The 24,134-nt window shown below is 43.1% G+C and overlaps 2 protein-coding genes and 1 long non-coding RNA gene across 3 annotated transcripts in view; all 3 read right to left on the bottom strand.

Annotated features, from left to right (window-relative positions):
- The window catches only part of LOC115428713 (major histocompatibility complex class I-related gene protein-like), a 52,785-nt gene extending 34,539 nt beyond the window's left edge, over positions 1-18,246 (bottom strand). The window contains exon 1 of the mRNA XM_030147898.1: positions 18,135-18,246. Coding sequence (XP_030003758.1) covers positions 18,135-18,198 — 64 coding nt within the window. The 5' untranslated portion in view covers positions 18,199-18,246. The remainder of the gene's footprint in view (positions 1-18,134) is intronic.
- The window catches only part of LOC115428710 (major histocompatibility complex class I-related gene protein-like), a 147,365-nt gene that overhangs the window by 3,296 nt on the left and 119,935 nt on the right, over positions 1-24,134 (bottom strand). The window lies entirely within an intron of this gene.
- LOC115428715 (uncharacterized) lies at positions 2,517-16,832 on the bottom strand. The gene is made up of 3 exons (XR_003936676.1): positions 16,587-16,832; positions 10,419-10,426; positions 2,517-2,527 (listed from the first exon to the last, which is right to left on the bottom strand). It is a non-coding gene; the product is annotated as an uncharacterized LOC115428715 (long non-coding RNA).

Below are 24,134 nucleotides of genomic sequence, written 5' to 3'. Positions count from 1 at the left end.
ACAGGAGAACACACAGAGAATAATGGATTAGATTTCTATCGTGCTTTCTATGAACACATACTCAAAGCGTGTACAGAGGATCCATTCTTCATTCACTCTCACATCCTCCCTCTGGTGGAGGTAAACTACATCTGTATCCACAGCTGTCCTGGGGCAGACTGACGGAGGCGTGGCTGACAATCTGCCCCTACGGCCCCTCCCACCACCACCGAACATTCACACACATTCACACATTAGTGTGAGCAGCAGCACTGGAGGGAAGGAGGGGGAAGTGTCTTGCCCAAGGACACAACAGCACATGACTGGGACAGAGTGGGATTCGAACCGCCAACCCTTCGGTTATTGGACGACCCCCCACTCTACCATCTGAGCCATGGCCGGCCCACAGAAGCAGGAGTCGCACTACCAGTTTGGTTTACCTGTGGTTTTCACTGCAGTTCCTAAACTACCACACAAACGGACTTTACGAAGTTGGTTTGTTGTCTCGTTTCAAACGTCACTTTGCACCTGAACGTTACTGTGGAAAAAGAAATGCAGAGTTGGACAGAGGATCCACTCTGCAGTCATTAACTTTAAAACACCTTGGACACAGTTCTGCCCTTATGACAGTAGGAGCTAGTGCTCATGGGAAACGGAGTCTGTGTGCTTTAAAAACACCACAGGTTCTGGCTGAAGGTGTTGCTGTAATCCACTTTAAACCAGTTCTCTGTCCAGGACCTTTAAGTGCATATATATTCTCTTCTTTCTGGAGTCTGTTTGCTCATGCAGAATGAAACATAATTAATATAGATTAAAAATGAATGATATTTCATCATGATTAATTAAAATTAATTCACAGCAACCCCGTGATTAATCTGATCAAAATTTTAATTGTTTGACAGCACTAGTTATAATGTGACTCCAGACAATAAATTCACTTCCCACCTAAACCACTAACTCGCCCAAACCCACACCAACACACGACACGAGGCTCTAGTTTTGACTGAACCCCAAAAACAGTGAGCTGAAAGACAACGTGGTGAAGGTTGTGTAGTGGACAGAGTTGTGCTCTTACCCAATTTGCCTTTTTTGTACAGGATCCCCAGGACAGCAAGTCCAAGTACAGCTACGACCCCCAAAACCCCTCCAATAACACCGACTGGTACAGGACTGTCTGGTTCAGGTTCAGGAAGTTTACCATCTACAAAACAAACAACATTCACGTCAGCTTCACATTCTGCTGTTTTTAACATGATCTGTTTTTGAAGACTAATGGAACTAAATATGTGTTCAGATCATGAACATCTGACTGTGCTTCTGCAGGTTTAAAATGTCTAAAACTCAGAAAAACACATTTATTTTGGTTTATTATCAGCGATGTAAACAAACTTCTTACCCCAAACCTTTATTATATTAACACCAGTTGGATGATGTATGACGTGACAGGAGTACTTGGCCACGTCGCTGCGTAGAATCTCCACACTGTCTCGTCTCTGGTAGGTGTTGTCTCCATTCGGTCGAGTTCCTGTGCTCATCACGTCGTCATCTTTAGTAAGAACTCGACCGTTCCTTTGGATGTGAATTTGTATTTCCAGTGGGTAGAAACCAGTGGCCATGCAGGTCAAAACCACATTTGTCTTAGACCTGGCGTTATTTGCGAACACATACGCTTCAGGTTTTTCTGGAAGGAGAAAACATAAAAGCGTTCAGGTTTGTAGAGACACAGATTATTCTACATGTACCTGCCATCTTTTCCCATCAGTCCCATACGAGTGTTTCTATGAAACTGGTCCTAAAAACAGAACAGAGGGGCTGAAAATTCAACCCAGATGTAGACGAATGTTCTGAAGCAGGTTTAGAAACACTTTGGGTCTGTTTGAAAAAGAAATATTTACTGAGATAAAAGAGAAACTATTTTTCAGATAAAACACATTTTTATATTATTTTTAATACAAAAATCTGCATGTAACACTGTCAAAAGGACACAAAAATTATGCACTACTATTTTTTAAAAAAATATCTTTTTATTTTTCACAGGTGCATTTTGGGAATCGAAGTGAAGATGCAAGGCAGAGTGTTTGACCGCTGTTGCAAAATCAATGGTGATTTATTTGTGTTTAAATGTTCAGGTTCTGTATGTAACACCAGTGGACACGATGGGTTCCACACCAAACTGGAATGAGACTGAGACTGATGAAAAAACACGTGTGGATTAGAAAAACCACTAGGATCCACACATTAAACACAGTGTCTGCATTTACAGTTATGGTTCAGTTATAAGATAACCAGGTAGAGGACATAGTGGACAGGACCATCTGTACCCAGTCCTGGACTGGAGGTCCCAGGGTCCAGATGGGAGACACCCCCAAGGTGACAGAGAACAAACGGTCCAGATCCTGTGGGACCTCCAGATCCTAGTGATGAAAGTGTTCCGGTTTTTGCCGGAAATTTGCTTTTTCTGGAAACTGAACGTACTGTATGTTCCGGTAAATAACTCTTTCCCCGCCAATGACAAGATTTTCTGTCAATCTGTGTTTTCACTGTTATACTGTCGTTGCAGCTGTTTAGAAAGTATAGAAGAGCATTTACACACATTTACACATCTAATGCACTGACACCTAGGGAGATTTAATGTCCATATTTGGGTCCTATTATTGGACCCAATATTTGACTAAAAATTCATTAATTATGGGATGGATCAGAGCAGGAGGATAACTTTTTGTGCATTTATCTGAGGTCTTCATTAGGTCCATCCTGGGGGAAATCTGTCTACATTTACCTTTTATTATTGGGTCGAAAAAGATGGAAAAGTGACAGAAACTAAAATAAACCCAGTTTCAGAGAAGAACCCATTTCTATTATTATTTCTATTATTTCATTTTTCTGCTCATCAGCTGCTGTGTTCTACGTACTGGTGGTGTTCAGGTCCTTCTCCCTGTACGTCAAATACTTCTTCAGCCACTCCATGCAGTCTATCTCCAGGTATCCTTTGGGGTAGTTATGGACTTTCTGCTCCTGATCCCACTTCCTCTTGGTCTGCTCTGCCGCTTTCACTGGAGCCACCCACACTGAGTGGGAGTCGTCAAAGTACAGGAAGTCGTCTCCGTCGTAGCTGTACATGTTCAAGCCGCGGATGTATTTCAGTGACCTGTCAGGTTGTTCCTCGCCCTCACAGCCGTGTCTCCACTGAAGAACATGGATGTCTGAAAGGCAGACGTTGAAACAATCACTACGGACGTACATGACGGGGTTTTCAGAACCTGGGAAAGGCCAGGTCTGGACTCTAACCTCCTTTCTTTTCTCAGATTCTGGAGGAAATTGTTGAAGTCATTCTTAGATGAGTACAACATTTTCCATCTGACTTTCAAACCCATTGTTAGAGAGATTTTTTGTTCTGCAGTTAAAAATTCATATTTATATTTACATTTGATTTCTTATTAATAATTTATGTATATTATATGAATATCAAGTAATAACAGCATAAGTCTTGACATTATTGTGTGATGCAATCCTATTGGCTGCTAAGATTATAAAACGTAAAGAAAGAAAAGCAGAACCAGAAGCCTGAAGCCTGGAGCATCACAGTCTTTTGACCGTCATATAATCTAATTTAGAAATTCATCTTTCTTTTGTATCAATCTAAGTTTTAAGTAAAGACCACACAAACAGAAAAGTTGGATTCCAGACCCTTTGTTTACAGAAAAACTCAGAGGTTCACGGTTAGTGAGTTAAACACCGCACTCACACCCATTATAGTACTGAGTCGACACTGTCGATTATTCTCAATTCCATTCTTTTAGCTACAGACTCTGGTCACTGTGTTGTTCTGGTTCTGTTGGACCTGACGGTTGCCTTGGATACAGTGGACCATTAGGGCGAACACACACCAACCTGACCGCCCATCGTCTCCAGTAAAGGTAGCCCGACTGGTCAGTGGGCTCTCGTCTCCCCGACACGGTTAAAAAAGTGTAAAGAACACACCAAACAGACTACCGACTTGAGTCTATGTTCTAAGTCTGTGTGAGATGTAAAACCAGAAATGACGGAACATCTCTGTAAACTCAGAGCTCGCTGTCGTCAGTCATTGTTGTCAGTGTTCAGTCGTCCAGAAGGGTTGGTGTTGTTGGACTGGTTGAACAGATGGTTCGTAATAAGCAGATCCTGGTGTTGTCAGCTCTAGGGCTTCTACTGGTGGAAGAAGAAAGATGTCGCAGCTGAAAACTAAGGAGAAATCGCACTATGCTAACAATGCTAACAGTGTTGACATGATGGAATGAATGAAGTCCATAGTCAACACTGACTGTCACTCATTCAGATCCGATCTGAGCAGTGAATGGACTATTCTAGAAGACAGTACTAGTGGGCAGTACCTTTGGCAGAACTGGATTCACATGGAAACTTCTGCTTCACTCATTCACTAGTGCAGGACTATCCCTCCACCAATCAGATTGGTCCGACTGAACGACGGGTAGTGGACGATTACACATGTTGAATCGGCCGAAAAGACTGGAGACGACATTAATGAGTCTTGTCTGTCATTTCCTGTTTTATTTTGTTAAGTTCTCCTCTTGTGTCATGTCTGGTGTCTTTGCTTCCCTTCCCTGATTGTTTCACCTGCGTCTGATTACCTGTCCCCGTCCTGATTTGTTCCACCTGTGTCTCATTGTCTTCCCTCCCTCCTGTGTATATAAGCCCTGTGTTTCTGTATGTTTGTTGCCAGTTCGCATTCGCCTTGTGAGTCTTATGCTGTACCTCTCACCTGCGGAGTGCCTCAGGGCTCCATACTTGGCCCTTTTCTCTTCTCCCTTCCTTTACTTCCTCTAGGATCAATTCTCCATAAACATGGAACTGCATTCCATTTATATGCCTTTGACAGTCAAATTTACGTACCACTAAGACAGGAAAATGCGTACTCTGTGTAACAGCTACTACAGTGCACTGCAGAAAAAGTTACCGTGTCCTAAATGACACAGAAGAGTTTCATTAGCGCTGAACATTTTCAACATGAGTCAGATCTCACCGTTGTCGGTCTGGTTCATCCGTTCCTTCAGGATGTCCAGGTTGACTTTGAACCACTGCTGTTTGTCCTTCCGGGATCGTGTGCCTTTTTTCCAGTAGTCCTGATCCAGATTCTCCTTCATCCAGTCTGTTCTGGGAGTTTTCACCTGTGTGGTGCTGTCGAAGTAGTCGATTACCCTGGAGTCCAGAATCCCCATGGCCGTGAACTCATGGATACCTGGGATTTGGGGTCTTTGGAGAGGGCCGTGTAGATGTAGGTCAGGGAGTGTCTGTCTGAAAGTCACAGACACACAAACTGTTACTGATACAGGTAGAACAAGTAGATATACACCAAATATATACAGATATACACAAATATATACAGATATATATATTTTAAAAAAAGAATCTTCTTCTTGTCCACCTGGGCGGTGTCTCCTTCAGACTCGGTCCTCTACCAGAGGTCTGGGAGTCTGAGGGTTCTGTTCAGGTTCTTCTCCGTTCCTAGGACTGTTCTCTGTTGGACTCAGATCTCTGATGTTGTTCCTGGTGTCTGCTGGTTCTATCCTCTCAGTTTGGGGGTCACTGCCCCTAGTGGCTCCCCCACCCCCACCCCCATCACTACTGGGACCACTGTTGCCTTCGCACCCACATTTTCTCTCTCTCCTCTTTCAGTTCTTGGTATTTCTCGAGCTTCTCATGTTCTTTCTTTCTGATGTTCTATCACTTGGGATTGCTCCATCCATCTCTACCTCTGTCTGCTGATGTTTATCCACCTCCACTATGTCAGGCTGATTGGTCATCATCATCTTGTCAATCTGGATCTCAGTGATGAAAGTGAGGGGAAAAAAACCTGTACTTTTCTGAATGACTTCAATTAGTAACAAACCTGGTTTGCTTGTCTTCCAGACGTACTGCGACAGAAAATCACCATTTCTATCAGTTTCCTCGAGCCAGAACCATTTCAGCTTATTTTTGATTGGTCATATTCACTAATCTTTGAAGGCTGACTGAAAATGTTGTGTTAGGAGTATGTGAACACTGAATACATCCAAAGACAGAACACACCCTCAACTTTTAAACACAAAAAACAATTTTAGTCTATCTTCATTCGTTCGTGAGATATAAACATTTGAATATTGGTCATTTCAGGAAAAAAGAATTTTGAGCAAAAAACTGAGAAAATTAAATTTTTTTCAAAGATATTGATTATCAAGATAAAATTGATTTCCTATTTACATTTTTGACTCTTTCTTAAATACAAACAGTAACACTGTATTCAAAATCACACAATAAAATAATAATAACAACAACAATAATAATAACAAACAGCTCTAAGATATCCCATCATTCCACAAAATGTTAGGGGAATCCACACCAAACTTTAGACCAAACATCTTCTAAAGCACCAGGTTCCTTCTAAACTTATCACATTTACATATATCAGTTACAAGTCTCACACATTCCATGTCCCAAGAGCTAGACTCTGCGTCCGGGGATCGGGTTGTCGGGCTCCCTGCCGTCGACTGCCACCCAATCCACATTGCACCCGGCCCCTACGATTCCCTCGGTGGGTGGTGAGTCCACTGGAGGGCGGGCCCACGTCGCTCCTTCGGGCTGGGCCCGGCCGGACCCCGTGGGCATAGGCCCGGCCACCAGGCGCTCGCATTCGAGCCCCAACCCCAGGCCTGGCTCCAGGGTGGGGCCCCAGCTGCACCATACCGGGTGACGTCACTTTCTTCTGATGTGTACTTTTCATAGGGGCTTCTGAACTGCTCTTAGTCTGAATCTCAATCTACGGTCAATCTACGCTCCTACCCTCACCTATGCTCATGAGCTTTGGGTCATGACCGAAAGGACAAGATCCCGGATACAAGCGGTCGAAATGAGTTTCCTCCGTCGGGTGGCTGGGCACACCCTTAGGGATAGGGGGAGGAGCTCAGTCACCAGGGAGGAGCTCGGAGTAGAGCTGCTGCTCCTCCGCGTCGAGAGGGGCCAGCTGAGGTGGCTCTGGCATCTGTTTCAGATCCTCCTGGACGCCTTCCTGGGGAGGTGTTCCGGGCATGTCCCACCGGGAGGAGACCTTGGGGAAGACCCAGGACACGTTGGAGAGACTATGTCTGTGGGCTGGCCTGGGAACGCCTCGGGGTCCCCCCGGAAGAGCTGGAGGAGGAGTCTGGGGAGAGGGAAGTCTGGGCATCCCTGCTTAGACTGTTACCCCGTGACCCGGCCCCAGATAAGCGGTGGATAATGGATGGATGGATGGATGGATGGATGGAAGTCTCACACATATTAGTTTAACTTTTGATATAAACACTTCAATATTCCTCATTTTCAAGAAAAAAAGAAACAAATGCACTAAATCCTGTAGATTTCTGGCCTTTCCTTGGCTGCACCAGGTCCTCCTGTTGGACCACCTGCTGTGTTTGATCTGTGAATAATTATATGGACATCTAGTTATTTATCTATGTATGAATTTATGTATTTATTTATTTCCTGCTAAAGCCAAATCCAACGGTGTCTTCCCTGTGTCCTGCTGACATTCTACAGCTGAACCTGTTCTGTGTCCTCAGTCTGAATCTGAACTCACTCGAACAGATGAGCTGTCCTTTGTCTGTCCCATGTCTGTGTCTGTCTTCTCCTTGAATGTCCTCTACAAATGTCTCTTTTCTCTTCCTCCTGTCTGTCATTGTCTCCGTGGCGCTCTGTGCCCCCCCCATCACCTCTGTCTTCCTCATCCTCCATGTCAGACCCTCGCCGCTCCGTCTGTTTCTCCGTTCCTGTCTCTAAAGCTTCTTCTGTAGCTCCATCATATACTGAATTGTCAGACTCTGTCTCCATAATCATCTTTAAGGTTTTTGAAACTGCATGCGGTTCCTGCACAGTCTGCATTTCCTCATTCACAGTGACTGGCGCCGTATGCATTGCTATAAGTTACCGGTGATTCCAGTGCAAAAACTTTACACCCAGTCCTTCATTTTTCTGAAAAAGCTGCTTAATTGTTTGTTTTTGGACTAAGGAAAGTAATTCACATGATCCACAACAGCTTCAACGACAGTATAACAGTGAAAACATGGAGTGACGGAAAATCTCGTCATTGGCGAAGAAAGAGTTAATTTACTGGAACATATGTTCAGTTTTCAGAAAAAAGTAAATTTCCGGCAAAAACCGGAACACTTTCATCACTAGGATCTGGAAGTCCCACAGGATCTGGGCCTGTTTGTTCTCTGTCACCTTTGGGGGTGTCTCCCATCTGGACCCTGGGACCTCCAGTCGTGACTGGGTACAGATGGTCCTGTCCACTATGTCCTCTACCTGGTTATCTTATAACTGAACCATAACTGTAAATACAGACACTGTGTTCAATGTGTGGATCCTAGTGGTTTTTCTAATCCACACATGTAGTCCATGGGCCAGGCCAGGTAGTGGTCCCACCAAAGGGGGCAAAACCTTTGTGGTGCCTTTTTGTTAGCAGGACATATCTATGTGTATTAAAGCATGATAGCCTTTCCAAATGAGGAGCTTTGTCCTGATTCTATGGTAACTCTTTTTTTCCAAAAAATGTATCATTATGCTTAATGGCATATGGTGGTATTTCTGAACTCTTCCACCTTTTCCTGTAAAAATGCCAGTGGAACTGGTCCAAGATAAGGGTGTGACATTACATTCTGCTTCTACTTCTCAGATTTTATAAGAAGATGTTACAGTTGATTGTTCTTTCAGAAAACAGACATTGTACATTCTCATTGTCTTCCCTCCCTTCTGTGTATTAAGCCCTGTGTTTTCCCCTGTTCGTGCCAGTTCGTATTTGCCTCCGTGCTTTACTTACCAGCGTTTTTTGGATCCTGTCTGTCTGTTTTTGACCCGGTTTGCCTTTCCTGACTCCTGCTTTTGCCTAACCCTTGTCTGTGCCTCTGCCTCCAATGATTCTACGTGTGTTCGACCAATTCACCTGTTTTACTGGTATGTGAGCCAGCCTGTTCCCTATGTCCTTTTGCCTTTCCATCTGCCTGCCTGTGTATGACCTGGTTCTGCTACTGACTTCCCTCTGCTTTCCCCTAGTCGGACTCCCGACGTGTTCTACCGGTCCAGACTGGGTTTTCGTCTCCAGTCCGCTTCACTAACCCTGAGAAGAACCCAGGACTCTGTGTTCTCAAGATTCTGTTCATTATCACTATCAGAGAATTGTCAGTTAACTGCGTGTTTACTAAACACTGTCAACTTTTACGTCCGTCTCTGGGTCTTGCATGTGGGTTCAGTTTTTGTACTCAGACCGTCACAGGAGTTCTGGAGTGATCCCAACAAAGACAGCAGTTTAATAATGAAACAACTGCGAAGCAGAAAAGCAATGTACCATTTCATTTCATACATAAGAACACATGTTCTAGTGCCAATCCAGACCAGAAAAGAACACATCTGGTGTTCTGGTGTCTGTGCAGGTCTGGATGTTAGGGCCCAACTGAAAATGGACTCAGGGATGAGTGACACAGCACACAAGTGGGTACGCCTTAAATGTCTGATACGACTTTTGTCTCAGTTCCCAAATCAAATTTTCTCTCTATTTAACCTTTCTTAAATGATTTATCACCATTTATTGGGATTTTATCCTCTGTGATTTGCATTTTTTTTTCTGTGAAAATCAGGTATTTTCCTGTATTTGAAGACCCTGGTGCTGGAAGTACTGATATCACAAATAAAAGTCTGTTAAAAATATTTATTGGGTGGACTGAGCTAAACAAATACATCATGTTTATATGCTCAACTGGAATTGTCCAAAAATGTGACTTTGGTCCTTTTAGCACCAGAGTCTTCATTTATTTTAATTTGATTTAGTGTTTTATTCCGAACATGCAATGAAATTGAACATATATGCAACAAGCAAAACATAAATAATAATACAAATATCAACAGTTATAACAATCTTAGACAGAAGAACAGCACAACAGTTTCATTTACAACCCCGAAAAGGGGTGGGAAGAAGTGCAACTTATTTAATCCCACCCCCTCTCCAGAAAATATTATTAATAATAAATATTTATCTCCCTATTTCATGAATCATGTTCTTTAATCATCATGGAACTTGAGAAACAGTGTGTTTTTCAGTCCAGTCTGTCCTGAACTGAACCTAAACCCAGTGTGTCCATCCACTGGCACTGATCCAGTTGCATGGGTTTGACTGGAGAAGCAATGATGGAGAAGATGAAAGTGTTTCCACGGTAACTACGGAGCCTCTGAACGTCCAAATATGGTCATATCTGATGAGCATGAAAAGATGAAGAACTGTATTTGACACCAGTTATTGACATGTATTGATAGAATGAATGGATCAGTCAGTCTGGAACAGTTTAGATCAGCTGATGCTTTTGGTCACGTGTATATTTGGGTCTTTATGGGTTAATTATGCTCAGAATGAAACTGATCAACTATTATATACATTTGACATTTTCTCCTAACCTTAAGGACTTTCTGTCACATTCACTTTACCTCCTTATTTCACTGAACCTTAATTAAACTTCTGTTAGAGGACAGACTGTTCATCTACCAGACTGCTGTATGTGTACTGCTGCAGTCTGCACTTATCTACTGTCCAAACTGTTTATTTAGTTTAGATGGAACTCACATCTGTGATAAGAACAAAGAACTGGTCATGAATGTGGTGAATGTGTGTTGGTATTAACATTCCAACATTCAAATGACCTTTTCTGACCTCTGCTTTAGTCCCTTACAGTGGGTTTATTCAATGGCTGAGAGCTGGGGCTGAGCTGCTGCTGTGGAACGGCTATCAGAGCCAAATAGGATCTACAGATACAGGCCATTTCAAAATACATCACTACAACTGGCCCCCTTGGGTGGTACCAGCATCCCAAATATCTGGTCTTGGCCCATGGACTAATGTGGGTTTGTCATCAGTCTCAGTCTCATTCCAGGTTTGGTGTGGAACCCATCGTGTCCACTGGTGTTACATGTGGAACTGGAACATTTAAACACTAATAAATCATGAATGATTTTTCAACAACGATCATATTTCTCAAACACTCTGCCTTGAATAATTACTTTGATTCCCAAAATGCACCTGTGAGAGAATAAATCAGTGGTTTCCAACCTTTTTTTACTCCTGACCCCATTTTAACATCACAAATTTCTGATAACCCCAGACATTCAAAACAGAGACTTTTTTTTGGGTTAAAATTAATTTGTTTTTGATCCTGTAATAGTTTTCTCTCTTCTGTTTCAAATCCAGATTAATGTCAGAGGACATTTAGTCTGTATAATGTCTATTATTGTGGACATTTAGTCTGTATAATGTCTATTATTGTGGACATTTAGTCTGTATAATGTCTATTATTGTGGACAGAGGCAGTAAATCCAGGTGTAGATTAAAGGCTCAGGATCTGTCCAGTCAGTCCAGCTGGGATTTACATGGAGGACAATTAATACTGAACAAACAAGAACTGAAACTAGGAATTATGAAAGAGCTGCAGCATCTGAAACTGACCACAGAGAACATCTGACAGATAAACAGAACCACAGACAAACAGAACCACAAACAGAACCACAGACAAACAGAACCACACATAAACAGAACCATACATAAACAGAACCACACATAAACAGAACCACACATAAACAGAACCACACACAAACAGAACCACACATAAACAGAACCACAAACAGAACCACACATAAACAGAACCACACATAAACAGAACCACACACAAACAGAACCACACATAAACAGAACCACAAACAGAACCACACATAAACAGAACCACACACAAACAGAACCATACATAAACAGAACCACAGACAAACAGAACCACACATAAACAGAACCACAGACAAACAGAACCACACATAAACAGAACCACACATAACAGAAACACCACACATAAACAGAACCACAGACAACAGAACCACACATAAACAGAACCACACATAAACAGAACCACACATAAACAGAACCACACACAAACAGAACCACACATAAACAGAACCACAAACAGAACCACACATAAACAAACCACACACAAACAGAACCACACATAAACAGAACCACAGACAAACAGAACCACACATAAACAGAACCACACATAAACAGAACCACACATAACAGAACCATACATAAACAAACCACACACAACAGAACCACACACAAACAGAACCACAAACAGAACCATACTAAACAGAACCACACACAAACAGAACCACACACAACAGAACCACAAACAGAACCACACACAAACAGAACCACACATAAACAGAACCACAAACAGAACCACACATAAACAGAACCACACACAAACAGAACCACACATAAACAGAACCACAAACAGAACCACACATAACAGAACCCACACACAAACAGAACCACACATAAACAGAACCACAGACAAACAGAACCACACATAAACAGAACCACAGACAAACAGAACCACACATAAACAGAACCACACATAAACAGAACCACACATAAACAGAACCACAGACAACAGAACCACACATAAACAGAACCATACATAAACAGAACCATACATAAACAGAACCACACATAAACAGAACCACAGACAAACAGAACCACACATAAACAGAACCACAAACAGAACCACACATAAACAGAACCACACATAAACAGAACCACATGTTAAACAGAACCACATGTAACAGAAACCATACATAAACAGAACCATACATAAACAGAACCACAGACAAACAGAACCACACATAAACAGACCACACATAAACAGAACCACACACAAACAGAACCACAGACAAACAGAACACAGTGCTACAGTTTCACAACCACAGTTTGTCTGTGATGGACTGGGACTGGCTCTGTCAACACAACACAGATTTATATTAGCAAGTTTTTTTTTTTTTTTTTTATCAACTACTGGAAATTTCAGGTGACCCCATTTGGATTCCAAGTGACCCCACGTGGGGTCCCAACCCCAAGGTTGAAAAACACTGGAATAAAGAGATTTTTTTTTTTTTATTTATTTATTTTTTTAATAGTAACATGTAATTGTCGTGTCCTTTTGACTGTGTTACATGTGAATTTTTGTGTACAAATAATGTAAAATAAAATATGTTTTATCTGAAAGATAGTTTCTCTTTCATCTCAGTAGATATTTATTTTTTAACAGACCCAAAGTGTTTCCAAACCTGCTTCAGAACATTCGTCTACATCTGGGTTAAAGTTTTATCCTCTGTCCTGTTGTTAGAACCAGCTTCATAGAAACACCCACATGTAAATACTTTCATAATACCATTTGACACCCTGGAGTGTTAATATTTTTCATTTTCTCATTTTTTAAATTCATGAAGCGGAGCAAGGTTCTAATAGTTTTGGATTTTTCATTCTAGTTTAGTTTTATTTAGTTTTGACTTTTTTTCTCTAATTCAGTTCGTTTTAATTTGTTTTTAAAGCAGGTTTGATATTTTTTATTAGTTTTCATTTTTTTCTAAATGCTTAGTTGTAGTTCAGTTGTAGTTCAGTTGTAGTTCAGTTGTAGTTCAGTTGTAGTTCAGTTGTAGTTCAGTTGTAGTTTAGTTGTAGTTCAGTTGTAGTTCAGTTGTAGTTCAGTGGTCTCTTTTCTCTTCTTCTCTGTGCTCCTATTCAAATCAATCCCAGACAGGACTCTGCTGCTTTAGTCTCCATGTTTCCAGGTAGAGTGGGGACCAGAAGACGACTGGAAACCACAAGTGAACACAAGTGACGGAGCAAAAAGTGTCGTATGGAGACAGCAGCTAAAATTGCTAGAGCGAAATAAATCGTTTTCGTATCAATCTGACATCGACAAAGATGAAAACGAAGGGAATTTTATCCATAATTTTTATCCATTTTAGTTAGTTTTGTAAACACATAATACAGTTTCAGTTAGTTATCTTTTTTTTTTTTTTTTGTTTATAGTTTTTATTTATTTCAGTTAACAAAAATGTTTTTTTCAATTCTAGTTGTCGTCATATCGTTAGTTTTTGTTCATGATAATAACCTTGCTGTGGAGCCTCATGTTTAGGGCCGGTTCTACTGAATGGGTGCTATTTGCTTGTTATAACTCTTCCAAAATAAACTTCCTTTTTTATATGTTTTCAACACTGAATCTAATAACACACATATTTAACTATTCAAAATGTGTATTGGTCCCACCTCAGGCAACTTTATTTCATTTTTTTACAAGGTTTAAGCAGAACATGATTGCATTTTTCACAGTCCTGTTACCAAAACTCCTGTGACATTTAAAAAGCACACGTAAAAGCTTGTCAACTAATTCCTTTGTTTTCCTCTCAACAAAGTGTTTATTTTAAAGAAATGGTTGGTTACATGTTAAAATAATTAATATTTGTGACTAAAAAATCACTATATATGCACGCAAGTTTTAATTTTCTTAAAACTGCAAAGTCATTTTTTCATTTAAAGGAGACTCAAACCTCAAATTTATCAAATTTTTATGATGCAATTCATTAAATACTTGGACAAAGAGTGGACCACATATAACTGAAAAATCCGGTGGTTTATCTTATTTTTTAGAAAAAGTATTTAGTAACAGGAATGAACATTGGGGTAACAGGAATGAGTGTGTGTGTGTGTGTGTGTGTGTGTGTGTGTGTGTGTGTGTGTGTGTGTTAGGGTGGTCCAAAAATTGTTTTCAGATTCTCTGGATTCGAACCCTGCATTTGGTTCCATATGTGGCCAAATTACTTCGGTCCAAATTTTATGCAAATTCATTAATATTCAGAGGTGTCCCAGACAGGTGCAGATGTCTCTGTACACTCTAACAGAACTATCCAGATGAATAAAGCAGATTAGAAGAATCTGTCATTTTATTCTCCAAATCAAACTGACACTCACATAAAAATGTTCCTTAGAAAGTCCAACAACCACTGTTGGTTTATTGAAATGACCAAAAATGTTCCTGTGTTCTTTGACAACTTGTTGCCAGTACTGTTTGTGATCTGCATTTGTTGTTCGGCTCCAGTTGAAGTCTGGAATAAGCTCCGCCCCTCTGTCAGTGACATCATTGACAGCTTTAGTGGAATGCCCAGTTTTCTCCTCCTTCTGAAAGTCTGCATCATCAGCCCAGTCTACTGGAGGAACTGTTCAGAATGTTTGTGGCAGATCCAAAGGTTCAAACAAACGCATGGTGCTGGTGGAGACAAAAGCCCTGATCTGCTTCCCTTCACAATCTGATGGATGAAGGACATCCCAACGCTTTAGAGGAACCAAAGAACCTGCATTTAACATCATGGTGTCCACCATCAGCTGCTTCTGCTCTGGTGTCACACTGGAGTCACAGAATGGACCACAACCAGTTCTACACTCCAGTACCACAGATGTGGGCGGAGTTACTGCATCCATATATTTACTCCAGTTCCACAGATGTGGGTGGAGTTACTTCATCCATATATTTACTCCAGTACCACAGATGTGGGCGGAGTTACTTCATCCATATATTTACTCCAGTACCACAGATGTGGGCGGAGTTACTTCATCCATATATTTACTCCAGTACCACAGATGTGGGTGGAGTTACTTCATCCATATATTTACTCCAGTACCACAGATGTGGGCGGAGTTACTTCATCCATATATTTACTCCAGTACCACAGATGTGGGCGGAGTTACTTCATCCATATATTTACTCCAGTTCCACAGATGTGGGCGGAGTTACTTCATCCATATATTTACTCCAGTTCCACAGATGTGGGCGGAGTTACTTCATCCATATATTTACTCCAGTCCCACAGATGTGGGCGGAGTTACTTCATCCATATATTTACTCCAGTTCCACAGATGTGGGCGGAGTTACTTCATCCATATATTTACTCCAGTACCACAGATGTGGGCGGAGTTACTTCATCCATATATTTACTCCAGTTCCACAGATGTGGGCGGAGTTACTTCATCCATATATTTCCAGCTGAATCCCTCAGACTTTGGTTCTGATAGTTCTGCTCTTCTCTTACAGCTCGTCTGTGCTGAAAATGAACAATTAGTCCATTTCCAGGAAACTTCCAGCAACTTGTGCAACCTCTAAAACATCTGCTTTTTCTTCCAAATTATTTCCTAAATCCTCTTTTGAATGACAGAACCTAATGCAGGTTCTAATGGAGGTGATCTGAAACTGTATTTTTCATCATGATTGTTGGACCACCCTAGTGTGTGTGTGGTGTGTGTGTGTGTGTGTGTGTGTGTGTGTGTGTGTGTGTGTATGTGTGTGTGTGTGTGTGTGTGTGTGTGTGTGTATGTGTGTGTGTGTGTGTGTGTGTACGTGCACGTGTGTGTGCATGGCCATGTGTCCGTGTGTGTATGTGTGTTTTGTGTGTGTGAGTGTGTGTGTGAGTGTGTGTGTGTGTGTGTGTGTGTGTGTGTGTGCATGGTTGTTCATGCCTGTTGTGTGTTGCCAAACCTAGTGTTTAATCTAGAATTGCAGTAAACTTGTGTTTGTCGGCCCAGACTTCTTTCTCAGTGTCTCTGTGACCACCTGTGACTGGCCTCAGGAGTGGATGATCCACACAATGTCCTCAGACAGTTACCAAAGGATGTGTTCATGGACGCAGAGCCCAGCAGTGCACACAGCCAGGTTCAGCTGGAGCAGAGCCCATCTGACTTAAAGTGCTCATATTTGTCTGAACCCACTGTTCTTAGTCTGTGCTTCATTTCTTTGTGTATTTGGACACTAATAGTTCAGACAGTTTGAATTTGAACCCTTCAGCTGCTGCAAAACTAGCTTTAGATTCATTTGGGCAAAAAAAACAGTGGATTTCTACAACCTGTTTGAATTCCTGTTTAATCTGTTCCATCTATAACTAGTCCTGTCACCACATTTGCACATATAAGGTCCACTTCTAATGAACATTTCTTAGTGCCTGACTCTAGGTCCTTCCTATATTTATCTCGGTCCTTCTCTAAATCTCTCTCTCTCCTCTCTGGTCAGCATTGCGCTGAGCACAATAGTGTCGCTGCTTTTTCCGCTGCTTTAGTGGTGGATTGGCTCCATGTAACTATGGTATTACTGTTGTAAGACTGATCTGAAAGGTCAACAACTTCAGTCATTTCAACTGTAAAACTTTAAAATCAAGTGAATAGTATTATATTGAGTAACATTCACTAATAAATCAATAAACCAGAGGACACTACTCACTCCTGTTACTGTTACTCAGTCCTGTTACTCTTTATTTGAGTAACAGGACTGAAAGTAACAGGAATGAGTTTTTAGCACAGAATTGGCAAGTTCATGAAATCCAGCCACATGGCATTCATGGTCATAGCAGGAGGACACTGGGCACATTCTTGTGATTTGGAAAAAATATGTATTTTTAAGATAAACAAATAACATCTAAGAAATAATTTAGGTAACAGGACTGAGCGTTGAGATTAACCTTCTCAGTTACAGTTACAATATCATCAAATATACAGAAAATGAAAGAACTTAGTTTGGATCTTCCCATGGCCTTCAGAAAATCCAGCTGATGTCACTTCCTGCTGAACATGGGATTTGTGGAATATTCCACATTTTTCAGAGGGGAGAATGTGTTAGAGTAACAGGACTGAATGGGAACCCAGGGACACGACTAAAATGTATATTTTCACAAAAATATTATGGATTTCTCATGAAAAAATGTATTTAAAGCCTAGATGGAATATGGAGTCACACAACAATGAAGAAAAAAAAAACACATTTCTGAAGTATTTTAATCATTCTATTTCATGGTAAAGTGTAGCATTAGAGAAAGGGGACAGGCAACAAATGCTATTTTTCAGTGTTCTAGGTAGTTTTTATGAATGTTTTCAATTAAATATTTTAAATTTGCAATTAGGTCAATGTGCAGGACACTTTGCCTAATAGTCAAATGTATTTTAGAGTTGATTTTCATGCACATTTATACATATAATGTCCTGAGGATGGAAATGGCACCCATTCAGTGGAATGGCCCTTTAACATTCCTGAACTTACTGAGGATGTGAAAACACCCTTGAACCGTTGTTTATGACAGATGTGACCTGTAAGAGTGGAACCTTTCACCAAGATTATAAAAGCATCAGAAAACAGGACACACACACACACACACACACACACACACACACACACACACAACAGTCGGTTTAGTTTCGATTTCACTCAGACTTTTCCATCTGTTCAAAGGTTCAGACTCACCTCTGTTCTCTGCGTCTCCTGTCGCCAAAACAAACAAAACGACCAAAACTACAGTTAAAATCATCTTGGTGGTGAAGTTCTTCCTCCTGCAGCCTGTTCCAGAAGCTTCCACACACTCTGCTTCAGGTTCAACTCTGCTTTAACTTCACAAACTCTGAACTTCCGCTTCAACGCACTGACTGTGCACGTGCACCCCGAGATAGGCGCGTGCACGAACCACAACAACAAGTCATCACAGATGGAGACTGAGTGAAGGTAAACCCCCCCACCCCACACACCCACACCCCCACCCAACGAAAAACCTGTGGGTAAATAGTGTCATTCATTTGTGCTGTTATGGTTTTATAGATATTACAAGATTTATTTTAGGCCGATGATGTCACACAGCCCCCCCCCCCCCACACACACACACACACTTCCTGTAAACTGAGCGGAAATGGTTGCATGTGTTTGTGCCGTTAACATTTTCGTTCGTGCTGATTACATCACACAGCCCCCCCCCCCCCCACACACACACACACACACACACACACACACACACAGTAAGCTGTCAGACTCATTTTTGTGCAGGTTCCACATTCAGCCCAGTTGAATCTGAAGTGGACCAGACCGGTCCAATAACAGCATCATAGCCAATAAATAATGACAACTGACAATTGTTTTACAGCAAAAATTGACATTCAATTCTGCCAATAGTTACATTTACAAACTATCCAAACAAAAAGGATGTGACTAACCTGAAAAAAATGGAATTTGTAAAGAAATATAAGGACAGTTTTATCAATATTCTGCCTCGACTTTATCATTTCTACAAATGCATTACAGAGCAGATCTACAAAGACACAAAACATTTAGGAACAGGCAGAATACTGTTAAAATTGCACTGAATTTTCTTTAGACATTTCAGGTTGTTCATATTTGTTCAGGTTATTCACATTTTAGTGTTAAAGGATAGTTTGTTAATGTAAATATTTTCATAATTTATCTAATTTATTTATCTATCTATCTGCCTCTGCGCATGCGTGGCATCTGTCAAACCGCCGGTGGATCTACTCTTAGAAGTACAGCCTTTTAACTACTTATTTCTTGCCTTTCAACACTTACTCACTTGAACCCAACCTCTTAATCGTGTCTTTTTAACTTGACACCATCAGCCCAAACCTCCACCAGTGCAGGTCAGTACTGTCAGTGGATCCTTACCTGTGGCTGTCACCCACCACTTCCCCCACTCTGCCCCTGGTATCTGCTGTTTCCACCATGGTGTCATCCTCATCACCTGGAGATAGTCCTCTCGTCCAAGCCAACCAAACCCTGGTAAAGGCTTACCAAACGATCGTGGATCTCAAAGAGGAAATCCTGCGCCTCTCCGCAGAACTAGCGCAGAAAAATGCCCAGCTCTGTGGTTTCTCCAGCCGCCTTCCCACACTGTCCAGTCTGTTCCTGAGCCCACAGAAGCCCAAAGCCTCCTGTGATGATACGGTGTTATGGGATCCTTCCTCTGCCTGTCCTCGTCCCCCGTGTTCTACACCCTGGTCTGAAGTGGTGATTCGTGGTCGCAAAAAGAACACGAGCAAAGACTCACCACCTCCGACCATCAGCACATCAAACCGCTTCGCCGTCCTGTCCGTGGAGGACGCTCCGGCTCCCCCCGCCACAGCTGGTGTGCCCCCCATCCCACCTGGCTCTGTCCAGGAACCGGCTCCTGCTGCCACCGTGGCTGCCACCGAGCTGATTACCGGCGACGGTCCTAAAGCCGGTCCTCCTGTGAAGCCTTCAAACCAGGGTCCCCGCTCCTCGGCCCGGCGCCGCCCTCCTCCGAGAGGCCGTCCGCCGTCACTCCGACGGTCCACCCGTGGAATGTCCACCTAGAGAGACCAGGAACCCTTCACCTTCAACACCGTCTCCTCGACCACTTTTCCCTCCGACCACCGCTATCCTCGGGGACTCCATCATCCGTCACGTCCGTTTCTTTAACGCCATAACCAGGTGTTTTCCTGGTTCCACCGTCACCTCCATCCTCCATGAACTGCCTCAGCTGCTGCTCTCACTGCCGTCCACCGTTACCCGGATCATAGTTCACGTGGGCTTCAATGACACTTCTCTTCAACAGTCCGAAGTGACGAAGGTTCATTTTAAAAACCTCTTTGATAAACTGAAAAGATCCGGGAAGGCTGTTTTCATTTCCGGGCCCCTCCCCTCCTTTGCCCGTGGTGTGGGCCGTTTCAGCCGACTCCTCAGCCTGAACACCTGGCTCCAGTCCACCTCTGCTCTGAACGGCTTCAGTTTTATTGAGAACTTTAATCTGTTCTGGAACCGCTCCTCCTTTTACAAGTCCGATGGTGTCCACCCCTCTAGACTGGGCAGGAGGGTCTGGGCTCAAAACATCCAACCTGCTGTCCTGACTAAAACCACTCCCACACCTATGTGACTATGCCCTCCCTCTTCTGCTGCAGTCACCTGCTCCCCCTGCTGGTCACATCAAACATCACCACGTTCAGAGTCTCCTGTACAGTCTGTAGTCAGACTGAATACCACCCCAGCTGATCTCTCCTCCTCTCCCAGCCCCTCACTAATGACAGCTACACCCCTCACTCACACCAGCTCACCTTTGAGGAACAATCTCTCTACTGGTCACCATCCTATTCCTGTTATTTTCGGTTCACGTATGGGGTTTCACACTGCTAAAAGGCATCGTAATATCACCAATCTCCGCCCATTAATATACACCGCAGTCATTGGTGCGTCCTTCTCTGTAGGGTTATGGAATTGCCAATCTGCAGTGAACAAAGCAGATTTTATTGCTGCCTATGCCAACCATCACACACTGGACATCCTGGCTCTCACTGAAACCTGGATTAAACCTGAAAACAATGCAACCCCAGCCGCACTTTCTATCAGCCACACATTCTCTCATACCTCTCGTCCATCTGGACGAGGAGGTGGTGTGGGTCTGTTAATTTCCAACAAATGGAAATACAATCAACTCCTACCTTCAGTCAAATACAACTCCTTTGAATACCATGCCATCCTAGTGACAGCACCAGTCAAACTTTACATAATTGTCATTTATCGTCCACCAGGGCAACTGGGTGATTTTCCTGATGAGCTTGACACTCTGCTTTCCTCCATCCCAGAGCATGACTGCCCCATGCTAGTCCTCGGTGACATGAACATCCACTTAGACAATCCCAGCTTCTCAGATTTCATGTCACTAATACTCTCTTTTGAGCTACAGCGGGTTTGCAGTCCTCCAACCCACAAAGCTGGTAAAGAGCTCCATCTCATTTTCACCTGAAACTGCATCACAGATGCCCTCACAGTCACACCTGTACACCTGTCTGACCACTATTTCATTCAGTTCAGTGTGTCTCTCCCTGAAAAACACTCTGCTCCCTCCCCCATGGTCTGTCCCCCACCCACTTCTCCACTGTCGTAGCCTCCGCTCTCCCTCCCCCCAGCACTTTTTCCTCCTTAGAGGTTAATGATGCCACTGAGTCTCTGTGCTCTACACTTAGCTCCTGTCTGGATAATCTGTGCCCTCTATCTACTAGACCCGCTCCATCCTCCCAGTCCCACCCATGGCTCAATGATAACCTTCGGTCGCTGCGTACCAACCTCAGAGCCGCAGAGAGAAAATGGCACAAAACAAAAAGCTCTTCTGACCTGATCACATTCCAGTCACTGTTGGTATCCTTCTCATCCAGTGTCACTGCTGCGAAGAAGGTTTACTATAATAACAAAATTCATTCTGCCACCGACACCAAGAAACTATTCTCAACCTTTAAAACACTACTCAACCCTCCACCTCCACCGCCCACTACTAATCTGACAGCAGATGATTTTGCTTCATTTTTCACAAATAAAGTGTCTACTATCAGCAGTCAGTTCACTGATCCACCCATAGACTGCACGCCTCCTTCTTCAACATCATCATCATCATCACACATTGCTTCTTCTCTCCTGACTATGGGTACTACTAACTCAACTGACAAAAGCCCAACTGCGTCATTCCCCTCATTTACTCCCATCACAGAGAACGAGGTGTCTAAACTCCTTTCCTCTAGCCGTCCTACAACATGCCTGTTGGACCCTATTCCATCCAACCTCTTACAGTCTGTAGCCCCTACTATCACAGCACTAATCACACATGTGATGAATGCTTCACTGACTTCAGGAACATTTCCTACAGTATTTAAACAAGCGCAGGTAACACCACTACTCAAAAAACCTTCCCTCACCCCCACTCAAGTGGAGAATTATCGACCAGTCTCACTCCTCCCATACCTTTCTAAGACCATCGAAAGGGTGGTTTTCAAACAGGTCACAGAATTCCTCTCCCAAAATAACCTCCTGGACATCAACCAATCTGGCTTCAAAATCGGCCACTCCACTGAAACGGCTCTGTTGTCAGTGACAGAAGCCTTGAAAGAGGCTAGAGCAGCAGCCAAGTCTTCAGTACTCATTCTACTGGACTTATCAGCAGCATTTGACACTGTCAATCATGATGTCCTGTTATCCATACTCTGGAACATGGGCATCACAGGCCACGCACACTCCTGGTTTCAATCTTACCTTACTGGTCGGTCCTTCAGTGTGTCCTGGCTAGGGCACACATCAGCAGTTCACCGCCTCACCACGGGGGTCCCCCAAGGCTCTGTGTTGGGCCCCCTCCTTTTTGCCATATACACCACCTCACTCGGTCAGATCATCCACTCACACGGCTTCTCATATCATTGCTATGCTGATGATACCCAGCTCTATCTGTCATTCCCACCTGATGACTCCACAGTCTCAGCGCGGATCTCAGATTGTCTCTCTGACATATCTGCATGGATGAAAGCCCATCACCTTCAGCTGAACCTGTCCAAAACTGAACTGCTGGTCTTCCCAGCTAAGCCAACCATACAGCAGGACATCTCCATCACTATTGACTCCATACCTCTGGCTCCTACCAGTGTAGTACGTAACTTGGGAGTCATGATTGATAATCAGTTGACCTTCACGGATCACGTTGCCTCTGTCACCCGATCATGCCGTTTCACTCTGTTCAACCTAAGAAAGATCAGGCCATACCTAACCCAACAGGCCACCCAGCTCCTGGTGCAGACTATGGTTATCTCCACCCAGCTCCTGGTGCAGACTATGGTTATCTCCCGTCTTGACTACTGCAATGCTCTTCTAACGGCCTCCCAGCTTGTGTTGTCAAACCACTACAGATGGTCCAGAATGCAGCAGCGCGTCTGGTCTTCAATCAGCCTAAAAGGGCACATGTCACCCCCTTACTCATTGAGTTCCACTGGTCTACCCATAGCTGCCCACATCAATTCAAATCTTTAATCCTAGCCTACAAATTCTCCGTGGGTCTGCTCCTGTCTACTTAGGTGCACTAATAAAAGCTTATGTCGCCCCACGACCACTCCGCTCGTCTGGGGAACGTAGTCTGGTGGTCCCCAGACCTTGTACAAGACAATCCAGGCATTTTTTCATGGGTCGTTCCACGTTGGTGGAACGCTCTACCAAGTGCTACAAGAACAGAGTCATCCCTGCCTATCTTCAAGAAGCTCCTGAAGACCCAGCTCTTCCGAGAGCACCTCCTGTCCTAGCACTTTCAAACATTCCATTTTAAATATTCTAATAAGGTTTTTCCAGGACAACCACAGATTCTTTCACGATTATCTCTGGACCTGCTGCGGTGGTCCTGCCTCTCTCCTGCCCTCATCATCACCACTCACTTATCCTCAACCGCCTCCATGTGTCTCCCCCTACTCCCCCCTTCTCCCCCTCTCCCCCAGTCTCTATCTCTATCGCTCTCTCTCTTTCTCTCTTTCTTTCCTCTCTCTCTTTAACCCCAGCTGCTCCTGTCACTCGTCCGTCCTCCTCAGTCTGGTTCTGCTCCAGGTTTCTGCTGTTAAAGTTTCTCCTTCCACTGTCTCCATCACTAGTGTTTGCTCCTGGAGGATTCTGTTGGTTTCTGTAAATTGGCTTCAGTCTGGTTTGAAC

The sequence above is a fragment of the Sphaeramia orbicularis genome, chromosome 11 (genome assembly GCF_902148855.1).
Source record: "Sphaeramia orbicularis chromosome 11, fSphaOr1.1, whole genome shotgun sequence".
Classification (NCBI taxonomy): domain Eukaryota; kingdom Metazoa; phylum Chordata; class Actinopteri; order Kurtiformes; family Apogonidae; genus Sphaeramia; species Sphaeramia orbicularis.
Note: the sequence above shows the minus strand (reverse complement) of the source record. Positions and strands in the feature narration are given on the sequence as shown.